This window comes from Pelodiscus sinensis, chromosome 30 (genome assembly GCF_052426305.1).
Source record: "Pelodiscus sinensis isolate ZL-2025 chromosome 30, ASM5242630v1, whole genome shotgun sequence".
Classification (NCBI taxonomy): domain Eukaryota; kingdom Metazoa; phylum Chordata; order Testudines; family Trionychidae; genus Pelodiscus; species Pelodiscus sinensis.
Genome location: NC_143081.1, coordinates 12,681,942 through 12,701,392, shown reverse-complemented (window position 1 = coordinate 12,701,392; position 19,451 = coordinate 12,681,942). Strand labels below are relative to the sequence as shown.

Sequence of the window (19,451 nt, the reverse complement as noted above, 5' to 3'; positions counted from 1 at the left end):
CCTATAACCATTTCTTCTATGAGGTCCTCACTACTCACCAAAACCAAATCTAAAATAGCATCCCCCCTTGTTGGTTCAGCAACTACTTGATGAAGGAATTCATCAGCTATCACATCTAGGAAAATCTGAGCCCTATTATTATTACTAGCACTTGTTCTCCAGTCTATATCTGGAAAGTTGAAATCTCCCATGATTACAGTTTCTATTAGTATTTACTTCTTTAAAAACATTAACGAGGTCTCTAGCCATATCCAAATTGGATCCTAGTGGTCTATAGCACACCCCAAGCACTATCCCAGGGGAGGATCTGATAGTTTTCTTCCCCAATGTGATTTTTGCCCAGACGGACTCTGTCTTCTTCATTCCTTCACTTTTTAATTCTTTGCCATCTACCTCATCTTTGATATACAATGCGACTCCACCACCTTTACCTTTAGTTCTTTCTTTCCTAAACAGCACATACCCTTCAATACCTGTACTCCACTCATGCCTAGTAGTCCACCATGTTTCTGTTATTCCTATAATATCTGGTTTCACTTCCTGACCAGTAGCTCTAGTTCCTCCCTTTTGTTCCCTAGGCTCCTCGCATTGGTGTACAAACATCTTCATTTTTGCTGTTTCACGTCACTCACATTCTTTATCCCGTTTGGCCCGGACGTTGTACCTCCAATATGACCTATTAGACTAGTATCCACTCTGCCCTTCCTCCTTATGGCCATTCTCGTACTCCCAACTATATCTTTCTTACTTCGCTTTCCTCCCTCCCAATGCTAAAATCCGGCGTAGAGATTACCTGGACATCTCCCAACCGTCTCCCCCAAATTCCTAATTTAACGCTCTCTTAATCAGTTGTGCCAGCCTCCATCCTAGAAGTCTGTTTCCTTCCTACTTAGGTGAAGTCCATCCCGAGAGAACAGTCCTCTGTCCGTGTGTGCCTTCCAGTGGCCATACATCCCAAAACCCTCCTTATAACACCACTGCCTGAGCCGCCTATTGAGCATCATAATCCTATCACACCTTTCTTGCCCTTCTCTAGGAACAGGCAGAATCCCACTGAAAATCACCTGAGCCTCGATTTCCTTAAGCGTCCTCCCCAACCTGGCATGGTCTCCCTTGATTCGTTCCAGCGAGAATCTAGCCGTATCATTTGTTCCTACATGAAGGATGATCAATGGATTCCTTCCCGCTCCCTTTAGGATCCTCTTCAACCTCAGTTCCACATCCCGTATCTTAGCACCTGGCAGACAGCACACCCTTCGGTTCTCTGGATCAGCTCTGGTTACAGGCCTGTCTATTCTTCTCAATGAGGAGTCCCCAATCACGTAGACCTGCCTTTTCCTGGTCTATCCCTTGTTTCCTCGGGCTGCAAGTCCTTGCCATTCCTATCTTCTCTTGTCATCTTCTTCCACCCATCCTGTATCCTCCTGGTGCTCATTGTTGGTGTCTCCATCGACTCTTCCCCTTGATGTATGGGACTAGCCACTCTCCTCTTCTTCCTTGCCTTTCCACCTTCAGTGGCCACCTGCTGTATCCCTTCTCCATTCCCCAACTCCGCATACTTGTCCTTGAGCTCGATTTCTCCTTCACTGGCCCATCTTTTCCTCTGCCTGGTTCTCTGAGTCACATGCTTCCACTGGCCATTTTCTTCGCCCAGCAGTCCCCACTCTGAGGCCTTGGATCCGGCTTCCGTCTGCATGTCCAAGCTTTCCCCTTCAGCCACCTCATGCCTTTGCCCCATCATCTGCTCGAACCCCCTTTGAAACTCGACCAGAGTTTCCACCTGCATCTCCAGTCCCCGGATCTTTCCTTCCATCAGGTCTATTAGGCAGAAATTCATACAAACCAAACACCTTTCAGGTACCCCCTCCAGAATCATGTACATACCACAGCTGCCACATCCGCTCAGTCTCATTGTGTCCTCCACGCTTGGGTCATGGCCACTGCTATCTCTGTGTTAATCAGCCTTCTCCCCTAAATCCTGTTAGTCCGGCAAACACAAAAACAAAAACAAACCAAAACACCCCCCTACGGCAAAACCAAACCCTACACGAGTCCTACGATCCAAACTCCCCTCACACACTCCCACTCGAACTCCCGTTTGCTGGCTCCTGTGCCGCTGCTGCTGTCTGAGCTGAGACGTTATCATCCCGGCCACGGGCGCGTGAAACCGTTCTCAAGCCGACTGAGAACCGAGCACCGTGAGTCGAGATGCCGACAGGACGCCCCTGGGGCTGCCGACGCCCCTGGAAACACTTCGTGTCCCTGGGACGGCCTGTCCCGAGCTCTGGGACCGGTCTTGTCACTTCACGGGGCTGGCCTCTCTCGGGAGCAGGCAGATCCGCCTCGCAGGGGGAGGAGGGATTTTAAGACCCAGCGGTGCCCCAGACTTTCTGGTGCCCCACGCTGCTGCATGTTCTGCTCTGGGCGAGGGCAGCCCTGGCAGAACCCAGCAGCCGGGGCCGTGCTGGAAAGAGGAGGTTTCGGGGAACCGGCCCGGGGCCCGTGCTGTGTGGACCCCGTGCTCCAGGGGACACAGACGTGAGGGAGAAGGGGATTATCGGGGGGCCTGGTAATGGCAAACGGGGCGACCCGGCCCCCTCTGCATGGCGTCGCTAGGGGAAGGGGCTTGGGGAAAGGGCTGGAATGGGGGCAGAGCGAGGTGGGAGGGTCCCGGGCCCCGCGCCACCCTCGGGACGGCCCGGCCAGCAGCTTGGGGTGTCTGCAACACCAGCTGGGTGCTGGGCACTGGGAGAGCAGGGCTGGGGGGCTGCTGGAGGGGCAGGATTGTGGGGTGCTGGGTGTGGAGGACACTGGGGGGCAGGGGCCCCATTACCTGTGGGACCCCCGGTGACGCTGCACCTCGCCAATGACGTCCTGAGTGTTAGACACCTCCCCATCCGTGAACACGAACAGCTGGGGGGGGAGACGCCCTCAGAGCCAGTGACACCCCCCCAGAAACACCCCCTCCCCTCAGAACCAGAGAGCCTGCCCCTCGCACCCCACCCCCCAGAGACCCGCAGCCCCGTCGCAACCCCCAGAGACCCTCCGACGGGGAAGCCGAGTGCCAGGCCGAGGGGGAATCTCCCCCGACTGTTCCCAACCAGCCAAAGGCCCCTGGAAAGGACCCGGCATCTCCAAGCTCTTGGGGGCCCCTGGGGCGGGTGAGACCCGGTTCCCCAAAGCCCTTGGGGAGCAGCCGGCACCAGCCCCCCCGTCCTGGCCCCTGGCCCCTGGAGACAAGAGACTCTTCCAGGAGCTGCCCCGTGTCTTCCCGCAGGCCCGCCCTGCCCCCCGGCTGCGTGTGACCCCCATGATCCCGGCCAGGTCTGTAACACGGTTTGAAACCGGGCCCCGACCAAGATCTCGGTGCCCCCCAGGTCGGCGCGGAGCCGCTGGACGCGCTGCAGGGACCCCGCCATGGTCTGCTGGGTGTACTCCACGCTCTGCCTGCAGGGGGCGCCGGGGGTCAGGGCGGGACAGACAGACAGGGACAGCCCCCCTGCCTAGCCCCGTCCTAAAGACTCCCTGACCCTCACCCAGCCCCGCCCCCAGCCCAGAGACACGGTGCTGCCCACCAACCCCCACCCCAGGGACACCCCTTGATCCAACCCACACAGCCCTCGCCCCCCCGGCCAGCAATGCACAGACCCGCCCCTGCCCCCGACTCACGGGTAGAAGGACTCGAACTCGGACCCAAAGCCGTAGATGTTGAAGTAACAGCCCAGGGGCAAACTCTTCAGCAGCAGGACCAGGGTCTTCTGGGGACGGATGGACGGACGGAGTCAGCCCAAGCCCAGCCAGCTGGGGCTGCTCTCTTGGGTGGCCCCGTGGGCCCATCGAGCATGGCCTCAGGCCTGGTGGTACCTTGGCGCTGTCGATGCGCCGGGGGGAGTCGGCGCGGGCGTCCGTGGCGCAGTCCATGCTGCCGGAGCGATCCAGCAGGAAGACGAACTCGCCGGCCGTGCTCTGGCTCAGCCCCGCCTCCGGCAGTTTGGGCAGCAGGGTCACCATCACGGCTGGGTCGCCCATCAGGGAGCCTGGGGGTGGGGGGAGCCCTGTGAGAGCCCCCAGTGCCCCACTGCTCTGCCCTTCGCCCACCTCTCTGCACTAGGGCCCCCACAAATCCCTCAGTGCCCCTGGGCCCGGGTGTGGAGAAATCCCCGTCTTATTCTCACGCTCACATAACTTTGTATTAAGATCTTGTCCTTCCCGAGATCTCTCAGTGTTTGTGCAGAATCTCTGGATCATTTCTCCGAGAACTTTGTATTAAGAGACACTTTCCTTGTAAGAAAAAACCTGTCTTTTGAGCTCCCCCCTTTCCTTGATCGCCCTGTGGAAATGCACGAGGTGTGAATGGAGGCTGAAAGCGGGGCCCCTCCAGCAGCAGCTGCCAGGGTGGAGAGGGGCTGGGAGCCAGAGCCAAGCCAGTCCCTGTGCAGTGAGCTCAGGAAGAAGACTGGACAGACAGACGCCCTGGGAGTCCAGCAGCAAGCGCCCGCCCTTGGAAGGACTCTCTCTGGAGCAGCATTAGGAAAGGCCAGGTGATGACTAATTGGCTGCAGGAGAGGGGGAAATAGGAGGCGTCTTGCAGAGGGACCCCGGGGTTTCGTCTTGTCAACATGGGAGCATCGATCCGGATCCGCAGGAGCCCGGCTCACCCCTCCCCCAACTAACTCACCTGGCCAGTGCAGTTAAGGGGAGCAACTTTTGATAACAAGACAGAGTGTGGTTGTGTGTGTGAGTGTGTGTGTGAGTGAGTGTGTGTGTGTGTGTGAGTGAGTGTGTGCACGTGTGTGTGCGCATGTGTGAGTGTGTGAGTGAATGCGCATGTGTGAGTGTGTGAGTGAGTGCGCGTGTGTGAGTGTGTGTGTGAGTGAGTGTGTGCGCATGTGTGAGTGAGTGCGCATGTGTGTGCGCATGTGAGAGTGTGTGAGTGAGTGCGCGTGTGTGTGTGTGAGTGCGCGTGTGTGTGAGTGAGTGCGCGTGTGTGTGCGCATGTGTGAGTGTGTGTGTGTGAGTGCGCGTGTGAGTGTGTGTGCGCATGAGTGTGTGTGTGTGCGCGTGTGTGTGTGTGAGTGCGCATGTGTGAGTGAGTGCGCGCGCGTGTGTGTGTGTGCACGTGTGTGAGTGCGCGTGTGTGCGCATGTGTGAGTGTGTGAGTGCGCATGTGTGAGTGTGTGTGCACGTGTGAGTGAGTGCGCGTGTGTGTGCGCGTGTGTGTGTGTGCGCATGTGTGAGTGTGTGTGTGAGTGCGTGTGTGTGCGCGCATGTGTGTGTGTGCGCGCATGTGTGTGCGAGTGAGTGCGCGTGTGTGTGTGTGCGCGTGAGTGTGTGTGTGAGTGAGTGCACAAGTGTGACGTGTCAGACACATGGGCTGCCTGTAGACAGGCATGTTTTCTGCAAAATCAGCCGCTTTTCTGGAAAAACTTGCCAGCTGTCTACACTGGCCGCTTGAATTACTGCAAGGACACTGACTTCCTAGTGTAAAAAATCAGTGCGTCTTGCGGAAATACTGTGCTGCTCCCATTCGGGCAGAAGTCCTCTTGTGCAAATCATTTGCACAAGTGGGCCAGTGTAGACAGCTCAGATGTTTTGCACAAAAAAGCCCCGAAGGCGAAAATGGCAATCGGGGCTTTTTTGCGCAAAAGCGCGTCTAGATTGGCACGGACGCTTTTCTGCAAAAAGTGCTTTTGTGGAAAAGCGTCCTGCCAATCTAGACGCTCTGTTCCGCAAATGCTGTTAATGGAAAACTTGTCTGTTAAAAGCATTTGTGGAAAATCCTGCCAGTCTAGACGTAGCCGTGATAAATATTGATTGATCTATGTATGGTCAGTAAATGTGGCCTGTAGCCTTATTCCCCTGAAAAAGATCCCAGGTGTTTCTTTTAAGCACAACACTGCTTCCCGCCCCCACCAGGCGCGTACCTCCCCTCTGCTGCTCTTCCTCCTGGCCTGCTCACCCCCCTCTTCCATAGCGCTCCCCCAATCCTTGTCCCCACTCTGTCCCTTTGCTCCCCACAAGGCACCTTCCTGCTAGGGGCTGGGTAGGATACAGGGGAGCTCCCTCCTGCGGGGTGGGGGTGGGGGGGCAGTTGCCTCAGACACAGCAGCGGTTCAATGTTCCCAGCTCCGGGGGAGCAAGGGCCCTGTGTAGCCACTGCCCTGAGCTCAGCCCAGGAACCTGTGGGACTCCTTGCTGCTGGGCCAGGATGGGCAGGGAGAGGGGCTGAGGCTGGCAGGGGCATGGTGAACCCGTGGGAACACGGGCGTTGTGTGTGTGGGAAAGGCGGCAGGGGCTGCTATCCCGTTGAAACCGGCTACTCTCCTCGCCTTGGAGTACTGGCACCAACGGGCCCCCGCCCCCCCGGTCTGTTCTACATCAGCCGTGGCGCCACTAGCGGCCACGTGGTCCTCTCTCCTGCTGACCGACGTGAGCCCACGTTGATGGACAGCGAAACACTGACGCCAATTTCCACCGGATCTGGCCGGGGCCGCGCCATCGGTTTACAGACAGAAAAGAAGCAGATGTTAGTCAGAAGGGTCACACGAGGAAACTCGGCCCGTTTTCTGGAGGCACGTCTCGTTCACCGTCTTTATTACTGACCTGGCTGAGGGGCGGGGTTACACCCTCGGCAAGTTCCCAGCGGACACTAAGCGAGGGGAGAGGTAGACAGGCTGGAGGGCAGGGAGAGGGGTCGAGAGTGACCTCCCCAGAGCTGAATAAAGGGGAAGAACAGCTTCTCTGGATCTGCTGGCAACGCTCCTCCTAATGCAGCCCAATAGGCCATTAGCCTTCTTGGCTACAAGGTGCCCTGTTGACTCATCTCCAGCTTCTCATCCGCTGTATCCCCAGGGCCTTTTCTGCCCAACTGCTGCTCAGCCAGTCGGTCCCCAGCCTGTAGCAATACTTGGGATTCTTCCGTCCCCAGGGCAGGACTCTGCCCTCGTCCCTGTGTCTTGCAGTGACAGGAAGCCCAGCGTGGCAGGGGCGTGTGTAGGCTGCAGTTAGGCGAGGGGCCTACAAGCAGAGATACCACAACCGGCTTTCTAAGAACTGCTGCCTGCAGGAAACCCAGGAAGTCTCTCCTGCCCCATGAAGCTTTCTCTCTGCTAACGTAGCGCTTTGGCTGGGGATTATTTAAAACGGCAAAGCGGCTCTTCCGCCTGGCACGGAAATGCGGCTACCTCTGGGGTGAAGCATGAGGACTAGTGACACGGGGACCCCTTATCTGGCACAGCTGGCTCAGAGGGGCTCTACAGGGACCCTTTAGTCGACTGGAAAAACAGGGAGAAATTTGAGAGTTCGGAGCCGTTACTCCCACGGATGCCCCCACCACGCGGGTGGAAGCGGTGGCTGTGAGGGGCGGGGCTTACAGAACCGGGGGGCAGGGTAGCATGGGGGTGACGTTAGGAGGAATTCAGATGCTCCGCTAGGTACAATTGCATTAAGTCGCAGGATTCCAGCAGCAAGAGCATGATCCGTAATTAATAGGCACAAACTGGCGGGAAAGCTGGTGTTGTGGCGAATACATGCCCACAATATACGTAGAGGCTCTAAATCTGAAGCAAGTAACAGACGGGTCTTTCAGTCTATTGAGTCTGACAGTCGAGTCACACCACTAACGATGCTAAATCAAAATAGAAGTTAAAGCCATCAGGCTCCTCTTCTGTCAGCGGGAGGCACAGGAATCCACATTGGTGGCAGGAGTGGGATCCCAGCAGCGGGTTACAATTAAGCTAGGCCCAAGCTGGCTAGGGGGATCTGCACTCAGTGCCCCCTGCTGGCCTTGGGACTCTCAATGGGGGGGCTGGGTACAGAGATCCTGGGGGGCTCAGAGCCCGAAGACGGCAGGGCCAACGCTGCAGCCCAGCAGGGCATTTGCGGCTTCCAGGCACTTAGTCAGGTGGAGCCCTGCAAGGAGAGAAGAGTCAGGGGGGCCTGGGGAAATGGGGGGGGCAGAAGGGCAGAGACCTCACAACATGGAGGGGAGGGAGGAACTAGCAGGGCTGGTGGGGGACAAACACCCCAGAAAGGAAATGGGTTTGGGAAGGGAGCAGAGGACCTGGAGACTGTCTGTTCTGGACTGAGGGCTCTGGGGGGGGTTGAGTGGAGGGGTCTAGGGGCAGAGGTTGGGGTTGGGCTGTAGGGTCTGGACAGGGGAACTCCCAGGGATGGGGGCCCTGGTCCCATGGGGAACAGACTCTCCAGGCTCTTGGGGGGCTGGACAGTGGAGCCCCGTGGGGTGGGAGGATCTCAGAAGGGGCTGGGCTGAGGGGCAGAGGAGGGACCCAACCCCCAACCACTCCTCACCTGCTTGGTCCCGCACCCAGTCCACAGCTTTGGCCTCCAGCAGCTCCCACTCGTCGCGCTGCCCTGCAGCCCGGCCGTGCAGCCAGACCACGGCCAGCACCGTGGCCCAGACGCCGGGGGCCACATCCTGCAGGGGGAGGGGGAGGAAGAGACAGTCTGAGGCAGGGCGGGCCTGGAGACCTCCCTGCCGCCCATCTCTCCCCTCCCCTGCACTCACCTCACTGGGCTTCCTCCCCCTGGTGTCGGTCTCGCTCACCCCCAGCGCGGCGGCCAGTGGGGGCCCCAGGTCCCAGGAGCCATCGGCGTTCTGCAGGGACACCAGCCTCAGCAGGGGGGATGCTTGCTCTGAGGAGAGACAGGGGGAGATGGGGCTGGGACATGATTAAAATCACACGGACAGCCATCGACCTTAACCGAGACCCTCTGTGTGTCCTTAACTCTGTCCCTCCGTGGGCATCCTTAACTGTCCCATTCCTGGGCATCCTTTACCTCCTCCTCTGAGCCCTTAGTGCCTCATTCACGGGCATCTATTATGAGGTTCTATGCACCACTGACTCCCTCCATGGGCACCCTTAGCTCTGCTTCTTCCTGCACCCGTGGGAAGACAATATTTAGAGGTAGGCACCCAACTGTCTTCAACCCCTCTGACTATCCTAGCCGAACTCATAATCCCAGGGTGATTCTCAAACAGAATCTGACCTCCGGACCGTCCTCCACTTCAACCTGCAAGAGACACCTCTAAGAGAGTGAGGGAGATGGGATGGAACAGTCCATACACCATCATAGCCCCGCATGAGCCAGGGTCACGGGGCAGAGTTAAGGTGATCTACACGACCGTAACGCTCCCAATCCAGGTTTTAAGGGGAGCCTTCACTCCCAAATTTCAGGCTTCTTTGTTTATGACCCGAAATTGTGCCCACAACGATTTTGTGCCCCAGAATTCACAGACCAACGTCCAAGCGCCGGCCCCCCTGCCCAGGGCGGTTTGGCTGGGAACGTCCACCCGCATCTGTGCCGGGGACGACTCGGCCACATTTCTGTTCCGAACCAGGGACCGATTCCCTCTCCCTCCCTGCTGCCCAGATGACCCCCCCATTCCTTTTAGCCCCCCAATATCAACTCCCACCCCATATCCCAGCTTCTCCCAGCGTGTGCCTGGGAGTTTCCTTCCTCGGAGTCATTCCGCTGCCAGACCAGGGCTGTGACGTCTGGCTCCGACGGCCAGGCCCGGCTCCCCTCACCTGGCGGGGGGGCCGCCTCCGGGGGAGACCCGTTGGTGGGACTTGCGTCCAAACTGCCCTCGGAGTCGAAGTCCACGTCGCAGTCCACGGCCAGGCTGTCGAACGCCTGGCACTGGGCCATAGGCCGCGCGGAGAAGAAACGCCGGGTCGGGAGACCTGGGGCGCTGCGGGCGGCTGCCTGGCCGAAAAACAGGCTCTGTGGCATCGCTACGCAGCGCGACGCAAACGCCATCTTCATGCGCGGTCTGGCTCCTGGGGGGCAGAGGAACAGAGGGACGAGAAATCTCCCACCCCATAGGAACCACTGGGGCCCTCCCTCATTCGCCCCCCCCAGTAACCAAGGTCCTGCCCCCCAGCCGGGACCCAGCGGGCTGATGCTGGGCCCCATGGATGGATGCAGGATGCCGTGGGGGGAGGGATGGGCGGCCCCCTTAGCCCGGCCATGGGCCTCTCCCTGCGGCCGTGTGGGGCAGCGTGTCCGTCTGTGTGTCCAGCCTTCTCTGGGTCTGTCTGTGGGGCAGCCAAACCCCTGCCCCATCCGGCCAGCAGCCGGCCCCTCCCCTCCCCCTACCCCGGGGCCACCCCAGACCCCCATCCGTGGGGCAAAAGGAGATGACCTCAGAGCCCAGATACCCCCCATGTGTCCGGATTTCCCCCCCCCCCCACTAGGATCCCCCTAGAATTCCCTCCCCCCACATCTCACCCCCCCCCCCCCCCCCCCCGTGCCGGGCCCCCCACGGGCTTACCTGCCAGCGGGATGTCCCGCCTCAGCAGCGGCCCCTGCACCAGCTGCCCCTGCGCCGGGTCCACCCCCACGTAGGCCGTGAGGGAGCAGACGACGCCCGAGCTCAGACTGGCCTCCAGCGCCCGGCGCCGTTCCCCCTCCGCCCCCGCGCTCACGGCCCCCTCCAGCTCCAGCAGCAGGGCCTTGGCCGCCAGCCGGTGAACGGGCAGCCTGGGCGGGAGAGAGGCAGGGTGAGGCCGGGTCCAGCCGCGCGGGGAGGGGCAGGGGCTGGCGGGGGAGCAGCAGGGAGCCAGGACTCCTGGGATCCCACCCAGCACTGAGAGGGCAGCGGGGTTCAGTGGTCACAGGAGGGGCACTTGTCCCTGTGCTGCTCAGGGGCGGTACCGGGGGCGGGAGGACCCAGCTACCTGTCTCCGGCCTGCGGCTGCAGGGGGAACGCCAGCGTCTCCTTGTAGCTCTGCTCCTGGATGCGGTACTGCAGCGTGACACTCCCCGAAGCAGCGTCTGGGGGCTGTGGGCAGAGGAAGGGGTCAGAGTTTCTGAGCGAGGGGGGAGAAGATGCCTGGGGACCCCCCCTCCTGAGACAATTTACAGGACAAAGTGGTAAATATGTCCGATTAACACAGGAAGTTACCTAAGCAGCCTAATGTCCATCATTAGGGGCCAGAGTTAACAATTCTTCTTACTATTGCTGTGGTTGGGGCAAACCCCTGCACATTGGCCATTGTTAGGGGCCAGAGTGAACTATTTGCATTGACAGCAATGGGGCTGGGCCGCAGAGTCCATGTGTGCAGTAACCATCATTAGGGACCAGAGTGAACAATTCCCACTGGCATCCATGGGGCCCAGTAGCACAGAGCCCACCTCTCCACCAGCCATCATTGGGGCCAGAGTGAACAATTCCCACTGGCATCCATGGGGCCCAGTAGCACAGAGCCCACCTCTCCACCAGCCATCATTAGGGGCCAGAGTCATCGCCCCGGAGGGAGTTCACTAGGACCCTGGGGGTACCCCGGATGGGCCTGGCGCTCTCACCTGGGGCTGCCCACGGAGCTGGGCGTAGACCAGGCACCGCTGCCCAGGGAAGATCACCTCGGGGGCTGGGCCCAGCAGCGCCGCCTCCATCCCGGGGGGCAGGTCCCAGCTCAGCGCGACGCCGCTCACGGCCGGCTGCAGGGCCCGCTTCAGAGACTGCAGCGCCTGGGGGGACACCGCACGGGGAGCCGGACGCCTGGCTCCTCTCCCGGCTCCGGGAGGGGAGGGGGGATGGGGGAGTGGGCGGGGGAGGGGGCCGGGAGCCCGCACCCCTGGGGTCTCACCTTGGGCTGCATGCGGTCCTGGCCAGTGATGAACTCGGCGCTGCCCCCCCCCGCCCGGGCGACGCCTTTGATCAGGGCCGTGGAGGCGCCTTCCCCGATGCCGAAGGAGAAGCACCTGCCGGGGGGCGGAGCCTGGGGTCAGAGACGGGAGGGGGAGGGGCCGTGCTGTGGGGGAGGGGAAGGCGGGAGGAAACGTTGGGGGGATACTGGAGCCGGGGGGGGGGGGATCTGCGACCTCCTTGGGTATCGCCAGGGGCGCTCCGCATCCAGCCCCCCACGCCCACTGGGGGGACCCTGGGAGACCCCCCGGGAATCAGCAGAGACCCCCACGCCGGCCGCCTGCAACGGACGTTCCCGGCCCAACTCCTGGGGCGCAGGACCCCGAGTGCCCCGCAGAACTGGGGCTGGGGGAGGGGCTTGCGGGAAAGGCTGGATTGGGGGCAGGAAGCAGTGGGGGTGGGGCCGGGGTTGGGGGGAGGGTCCCAGGTCCCACCCTAGGGACGGCCCGGCCAGCAGCTTGGGGCACCCGTGAGGAGACCGGCCGAGCGCTGGGCACCAGGACAGCAGGGCTGGGGGGCAGGACTGTAGAGTGCCGGGGGGCAGAGCGTGGGGGGTACGGGGGGCAGGGGCCCCGTTACCTGTGGGACCCCCGGTGACGCTGCACCTCGCCGATGACGTCCTGGGTGTCACACACCTCCCCGTCCGTGAACACGAACAGCTGGGGGGAGAGACGCCCTCAGAGCCGGCCCCCCCCCAGAGGCACCCCTGGGAACCAGACAGCCTGCCCCTCGCCCCACCTCCCACAGACCCCCAGCCTCCTCCCTCCCCCAGCACCTTTGCTCCCCCCAATGCACCCAGCACCCTCCCTCCCCGACACCCCCAGCCCTGTCACTCCCGCCCCCCCCCCCGCAAAAGGCCTCCAGCTCCCTCCCTCCCCCAGAGACCTCCCGGGGGGAAGCCGAGTGCCAGGCCGAGGGGGAATCTCCCCCGACTGTTCCCAACCAGCCAAAGGCCCCTGGAAAGGACCCGGCGTCTCTGGGCTCTTGGGGGCCCCTGGGGCGGGCGAGACCCGGTTCCCCAAAGCCCTTTTGGGCAGCCCTGGGAGAGCCCCGGGGACCAGCCGGCACCAGCCCCCCCGTCCTGGCCCCTAGAGACACCAACCTGCCGGAGGGCCCCAGGGACCCTGACAGGAGCTGCCCCATGTCCCCCCCAGGCCTGCCCTGCCCCCCGGCTCCTGTGACCCCCGTGATCCCAGCCAGGTCTGTGACACGGTTTGGCCCCTGGCCCCGACCCACGGGGCCCCAGCCCTGCCAGATCCCCCCACCCGCCCAGCAGGGGTCCCCAGCCCGGCCCCCCTCGACCCCCAGACCTGGCGCGGGTGCCCGTCCTGGCCGGGGCTGCGGTAAATGGCTCGTAGCGGTGCCAAGATCTCGGTGCCCCCCAGGTCGGCGTGGAGCCGCTGGACACGCTGCAGGGACTCCGCCATGGTCTGCTGGGTGTACTCCACGCTCTGCCTGCGGGGGGCGCCGGGGGTCAGGGCGGGACAGACAGACAGGGACAGCCCAACCCGCGAAGCCACACCCCCAGCCCACAGACACCCTGACCCCCACCCAGCCCGGCCCAGGGACACCCACTGACGCAACCCACACAGCCCTCGTCCCCCCGGCCAGCTGCCCACAGGCCCGCCCTGCCCTCCGACTCACGGGTAGAAGGACTCGAACTCGGACCCAAAGCCGTAGATGTTGAAGTAACAGCCCAGGGGCAAACTCTTCAGCAGCAGGACCAGGGTCTCCTGAAGACAGACGGAGAGATGGAGTCACCCCGGGCCCAGCCAGCCGGGGCTGCTCCCTGGGGCGGCCCCGCGGGCCCATCGAACGTGGCCTCGGGCCTGGCGGTACCTTGGCACTTTCGATGCGCGGGGGGGAGTCGGCGCGGTCGTCCATGGCGCAGTCCATGCTGCCGGAGCGATCCAGCAGGAAGATGAACTCGCCGGCCGAGCTCCGGCCCGGCCCCGCCTCCGGCAGTTTGGGCAGCAGGGTCACCATCACGGCTGGGTCGCCCATCAGCGAGCCTGGGGGGAGGCCGGACCGAAAGGGGGTGAGGCCCGTGAGAGTCCCCCATTCCTCCCCCCGATTCTCCACAGCCCAAGACTGCTACTCAACCAACCTTGCTACCCCTCCCGCACCCCTTCTCCTCGATCCCCCACTGCTCCCAGCACCTCCAACTGCCCCAGAGCCCCTGACCCCCTCCTCTCTCTTCTAGGTCTCCCATGGTCCCCAGATCCCTCCGACCATCCTCCTACCTCTGCCCACAGCCCCAATAAACTCCCTCCCCGGCCTTAGATCCTTCCGTCCTCTGCTTCTCCCTAACCACCCCCTTAATCCCACCGCACCCACCAGCACCTCTCCCGCCCCCAAGAACCGCAGCCTCCCCTGCTCAGGGGACATGGGGTACAGAGCTGCACCTGGCTCAGCTCCAGGCAGCCCAGCCTCCAGCACCGCGCTGGGCTTGTGCGGCTCCGTGTAATACACCAGCAGCTCCACATCCCGGTCCCAGGGCGGTTGCTCAGCCAGTGACACCTGGGGGGACAGACACAGTCACCTTCCCACCTGCTCGCTCTCATGCCTGGCCCGGGCTAAGCCGGGCCTGTTGCTGGGCCCCCAGTGGGATGGGAAGGGGCGAGGGGAAACCAGGCCCAAGGACAGTGCAGGAACCAGGCCCCTCCTGGGGAGAAAACTGAAAAGTTGTTTGGCTCCATCTCTCTGCTTTGGGGTTCCTTTTTCCCGCCCTCTCCCCTTGTCTTTCGCGGGAAAAGCAGGAAAATCCCAGAAACTAAAGAAAAACGGGGCCATCCCATGGCTGAGATTTAGCCCTAACATGGGCCTGTCATGGCTCCTTCCTCACTCATGGGCGATGAATGCAGAAGAACCCCAAATGTAGGCAGTGTAGACAGCTCAGATTTGTTTTCCGCAAAAAAGCTCCGATTGCGAAAAGGGCGATCGGGGCTTTTTTGCGGAAAAGCGTCCGTGCCAATCTAGACGCTCTTTTCCGAAAATGCTTTTAACAGAAAACTTTTCCGTTAAAAGCATTTCTGGAAAATCATGCCAGTCTAGACGTAGCCTTTGAAAAATCTCACCCCTAAATTACAAACCAGGACACAAAAGTTAACCAAGGCCAGGTTAATAAAAAGAAAAGAGAAAGAACTTTTCTTCCCCCCACACTATTCCTGTTGCAAGCATAATGACTAGATGGAAGAGTAACAAAACCATATATTCCTGGAGGAGAAATGTACCATGGACCAGGAACTTAGTTACAAAGGAGAGCAAAACCTATTTTCAAATGCACAGACACCAGATCCCATCCCCAAACCATACAACAATAAAACCGAACGGATGTATCGAAACTTTCTCCTTACAGATGGGGAAGAGTCTTTTCTTCGAGGGAGCCATCCTATCCCCTTCAACAGCTGGAGAGAAACTCCCCAGGGACAAAGGAGGGAAAAACCCCAAAATTCCTTTGTCCCAATTTGAAATTCCTACCTACATTTCTATTGGCTGCCTGCCACCTGGTTTAGGGAAGGGACATAGTTAACCCCTTAGTCCCCAGGATGCTGGCTAACCCTCAAGTTGATGACAGGGCCCATTTCAGCTGCTGAGATCTGCCCCCGAGAAACCGGGAAATTTTCTGGAACTGTTGGTGTCACTCGACCCCTTGGCGGGAGGTGTCCTCCATGAGGAGGTCTGTCCTCAGAGACCCACCCCACTGCTCCAGGAGCTCCCCCCAACCTCGTCCCAAAGGCCCCCAGCTCTGTCCCAGAAACCCTGGCACCTCCCGTGAGACAGTGAGCCCCGAATTACCCCACAGGTTAAAAACAAAAACAAAAAAACCCAAAACCTCCCAGGGCTTCATTCACAAGGCGCATTACTTTTGTTCTTTGTTGCTTCCTTAGGGCCCCGAGTCTGATCTCCGGGCTGGCTGCTTCTGTTCCCTCACCGCCCCTTTCCGCAGTGCGTCGGTCTCCCGGGCGTGGCGCTGGGCACGGCGGGTTTTCCTGAGGGCTCGGAAAGCCCAGCCGTGGGGGACGCCCGTTCCCAGCGTGGCCAGTGGCTGAGGTGGCTTGTTGGAGGCGGCGCTGGGAAGCGCGCGTTCGTGGGCACGAGGCAGGGCCGACCGGCCGGCACCTCTCTCGGGATGATTTGGGAGCAGTGGGACGGCCCGACTGGCCGTGGAGCCCCCCACCGGGACCCGGACGGGACACAGAGAGCGAAGGGGGCCTGGCAGTGTCCAGCACCAGGCTGCCCCCCGGGGGTACACCCAGCCCGATGTACTGAGCTATCCCAAGACCCCCGCTGAGCCCCTACCTGGGCGCTGCTCCGGCCCCCACCTGAGTAGCTCAGGGGAGTGAGGGGGCAGTTGGAGACCACACGCTCCACGCCGTGGGGCGACTCCAGCGTGGCGCTCAGGCTCAGCGTGTAGGGCAGCTCCCCTGGGGGGGCCCGCGGGACCCCCTGGATGACGTCTTCACCCGCCCAGCCTGCAGAGAGACACGTGGGGGTGAGAGCATGGAAGGGCGGAAGATTGGGGGGCAAAGCTGGGTGCAGATGGGGGGTGCAGGGCCCGGGGACTCCCCACTCCTCGGTGACAGTTGGACCCAGAGGGACATGGGGAGGGAGGTGGGGCGGTGTGAGGCAGTGAGGATTGTGGGGCTTACAATGAGGCACGTGGTGGGGGGGAATCACCCTGGGGGGCATAACGGGAGAGGGTCACTCACCCTGGGGGGGCGCGGTGGGAGAGGGGCACTCACCCTGGGGGGCATAACGGGAGAGGGTCACTCACCCTGGGGGGGCGCAGGTGGGAGAGGAGCACTCACCCTGGGGGGCGCGGCGGGGGAAGGGGGACTCACCCTGGGGTGCACGGCGGGGGAGGGGGCACTCACCCTGGGGGGCGTAGCGGGGGCGCAGTACGATGGGCAGCACGAAGCGGGCGGCGCCGTCGGGCTCCCGCGGCAGCTCACAGACATAGCGCAGGGTCAACGCCGCCTCCGCGCCGGGGGGCAGATTCCCCAGGGAGCAGCTGAACACGTCGCCCCCAGCCCCGGCCTCCTCCAGCAGGAACGAGGTCTGGCCCCCCGCCAGCGCGTCCCCGTACAGCTCCCGTGCCTGCCGGAGACACCATCACCCGATAGCCCCTCCCCCGCCCGCTCCCGCGCCCGCCGGGGACACCGTCACCCGATAGCCCCTCCCCCGCCCGCTCCCGCGCCTGCCGGAGACACCGTCACCCGATAGCCCCTCCCCCGCCCGCTCCCGCGCCTGCCGGAGACACCGTCACCAGATAGCCCCTCCCCCGCCCGCTCCCGCGCCTGCCGGAGACACCGTCACCCGATAGCCCCTCCCCCGCCCGCTCCCGCGCCTGCCGGACACCGTCACCCGATAGCCCCTCCCCCGCCCGCTCCCGCACCTGCCAGAGACACGTCACCCGATAGCCCCTCCCCCGTCCGCTCCCGCGCCTGCCGGAGACACATCACCTCCGCCTCTCCCCCATACAGCTCCCGCGCCCGCCGGAGACACCGTCACGCACGGTCCCTCCCCCGCCCGCTCCCGCGCCTGCCGGAGACACGGTCACCGCCGCCCGCTCCCGCGCACCCTGGAGACACCGTCACCACCGTCCCTCCCCTGCCCGCTCCCGCGCCTGCCAGAGACACCGTCACCCCACGGCCCCTCCCCCGCCTGCTCCCACGCCTGCCGGAGACACCGTCACCCCACGGCCCCTCCCCCGCCTGCTCCCACGCCTGCCGGAGACACCGTCACCCCACGGCCCCTCCCCCGCCTGCTCCCACGCCTGCCGGAGACACCGTCACCCCACGACCCCTCCCGCGCCCACTCCCTCGCATGCTGGTGACACCGTCACCCCTTTGCCCCTCCCCCCTCGGTACCTGTTCTTTCTCGCGGAGCTGGGCCTCCACGCGGGTGCCCCCCAGCTGGGCCTGGAAGGCGTAGACGGCCGCCTCGGCATCCAGGGGGAAGACGAAGACGGCCTCCACCGGCCCCGCCTCCTCGTTCCGGTAGCGCAGCTCGCAGGCCACGTCCGCCACGAAGCCGCGGACCAGCACTGCCACCGAGCCACTGCGCAGGGGCACTGGGGAGATGGGGGTCAGCCATGGGCCCCACGGACCCCCACCGGCCCCGGGGGAGGGGCCTCAGCCACATGGCCCCGCCCACCCACATCCCCGCCCCCAGCCCTGACTCACCCGGGTCCTCCTTGCTGGTCAGGAGTCCGTAGAGCGGCATCTCGGTTCCGGGGGGCAGGATCTGCGGGGGGGGGACGACGACGACACAGGAGAACTCATGGGAACAGATAGGCCCAGGGTGCCCTCCCGTCCCGCCAGGCCCTGTGGCAGGGAGTCCCACAGGTTCACGCCTCCTCCCCTGCCCAGCCCGGCCCAGCGGCGGGGAGTCCCGCAGGTTCACGCCTCCTCCCCTGCCCAGCCCGGCCCAGCGGCGGGGAGTCCCGCAGGTTCACGCCTCGTCCCCTGCCCAGCCCGGCCCAGCGGCGGGGAGTCCCGCAGGTTCACGCCTCCTCCCCTGCCCAGCCCGGCCCAGCGGCGGGGAGTCCCGCAGGTTCTAGGCTCAGCTCACAGCTCAGGGCGGTGGCTGCTCACGGGCCCGGCCCCCCGCAGCTCCCGTGGGGCGAGGCCGGGACCAGGGGCAGGGACGTGGGACCGGTGGGGCTGGAGTGACCCCCCCCGCCCTGCAGTGGGTGACACGTGAACCCTGCCCGGGGATGGGGGCCCCAAGTGCTACGGGGGGAGCCAGAGTAAGGGCTGGGCAGCCGGGACCTGGGGGGGAGGGGCAGGGCGCCTGGGTTCCATACGGGGGGGGGCAGGGCGCCTGGGTTCCGTGCGGGGGGGGGCAGGGCGCCTGGGTTCCGTGCGGGGGGGGGCAGGGCGCCTGGGTTCCATACGGGGGGGGGCAGGGCGCCTGGGTTCCGTGCGGGGGGGGGGCAGGGCGCCTGGGTTCCATACGGGGGGGGGCAGGGCGCCTGGGTTCCGTGCGGGGGGGGGGCAGGGCGCCTGGGTTCCGTGCGGGGGGGGGGGCAGGGCCCCTGGGTTCCGTGCGGGGGGGGGGGGGGGCAGGGCCCCTGGGTTCCGTGCGGGGGGGGGGGGCAGGGCGCCTGGGTTCCATACGGGGGGGGGCAGGGCGCCTGGGTTCCATACGGGGGGGGGCAGGGCGCCTGGGTGGCGGGGGGGGGGCAGGGCCCCTGGGTTCCGTGCGGGGGGGGGGGGGCCCCTGGGTTCCATACGGGGGGGGCAGGGCGCCTGGGTGGCGGGGGGGGGGGGCAGGGCGCCTGGGTTCCGTGCGGGGGGGGGGGGGGGCAGGGCGCCTGGGTTGCGGGGGGGGGCAGGGCGCCTGGGTGGCGGGGGGGGGGGCGCAGGGCGCCTGGGTGGCGGGGGGGGGGGGGCAGGGCGCCTGGGTGGCGGGGGGGGGGGCGGTACCTGTCTAATCGGGAGCCTTCCGGGCACAAGGGAAAACGAAAGTGAATTTCCCCTCTGGCCCCGCCCCCCGGCCGCGTCTCTGCCCCCCCCCTTCCCCCCCCGCCTCCATGAGCGGCTCGTCCGGGCGGGGCCGGCTCCAGGGCTTTTGCCTCTCCAAGCGAAACCCCCCCCCCCGCCGTCACCCGCTGCGGGGTCACAGCAGCCCCGGCCCTGGGGCCGAGCCCCCCCCCCCCCGCGCGAGCCCAGGAGAGCAGGGGGGCCGGGGCGCAGGGGCGGTGGGGGAAAGGGGGGCGCAGGGGCGGAGGGAACGGGGCGAGCAGCAGGGCCGGGGTGCAGGGCGCGGG

At 63.7% G+C, this 19,451-nt stretch overlaps 1 protein-coding gene across 1 annotated transcript; it reads right to left on the bottom strand.

Moving 5' to 3' along the window:
* Nucleotides 1–6,559: 6,559 nt before the first annotated feature.
* LOC102447538 (von Willebrand factor A domain-containing protein 5A-like) lies at nucleotides 6,560–19,189 on the bottom strand. The gene is made up of 18 exons (XM_089774302.1): nucleotides 19,108–19,189; nucleotides 17,863–17,923; nucleotides 17,548–17,750; nucleotides 16,552–16,774; nucleotides 15,977–16,149; nucleotides 14,080–14,194; nucleotides 13,514–13,686; nucleotides 13,319–13,407; nucleotides 12,985–13,129; nucleotides 12,254–12,333; nucleotides 11,616–11,730; nucleotides 11,332–11,496; nucleotides 10,704–10,807; nucleotides 10,298–10,506; nucleotides 9,552–9,803; nucleotides 8,528–8,655; nucleotides 8,311–8,437; nucleotides 6,560–7,911 (listed from the first exon to the last, which is right to left on the bottom strand). The coding sequence occupies exons 2-18, from the start codon at nucleotides 17,900–17,902 to the stop codon at nucleotides 7,832–7,834; spliced, it is 2,421 nt and encodes an 806-aa protein (XP_089630428.1). The 5' UTR covers nucleotides 17,903–17,923; nucleotides 19,108–19,189; the 3' UTR covers nucleotides 6,560–7,831.
* Between the last annotated feature and the right edge of the window lie 262 nt (nucleotides 19,190–19,451).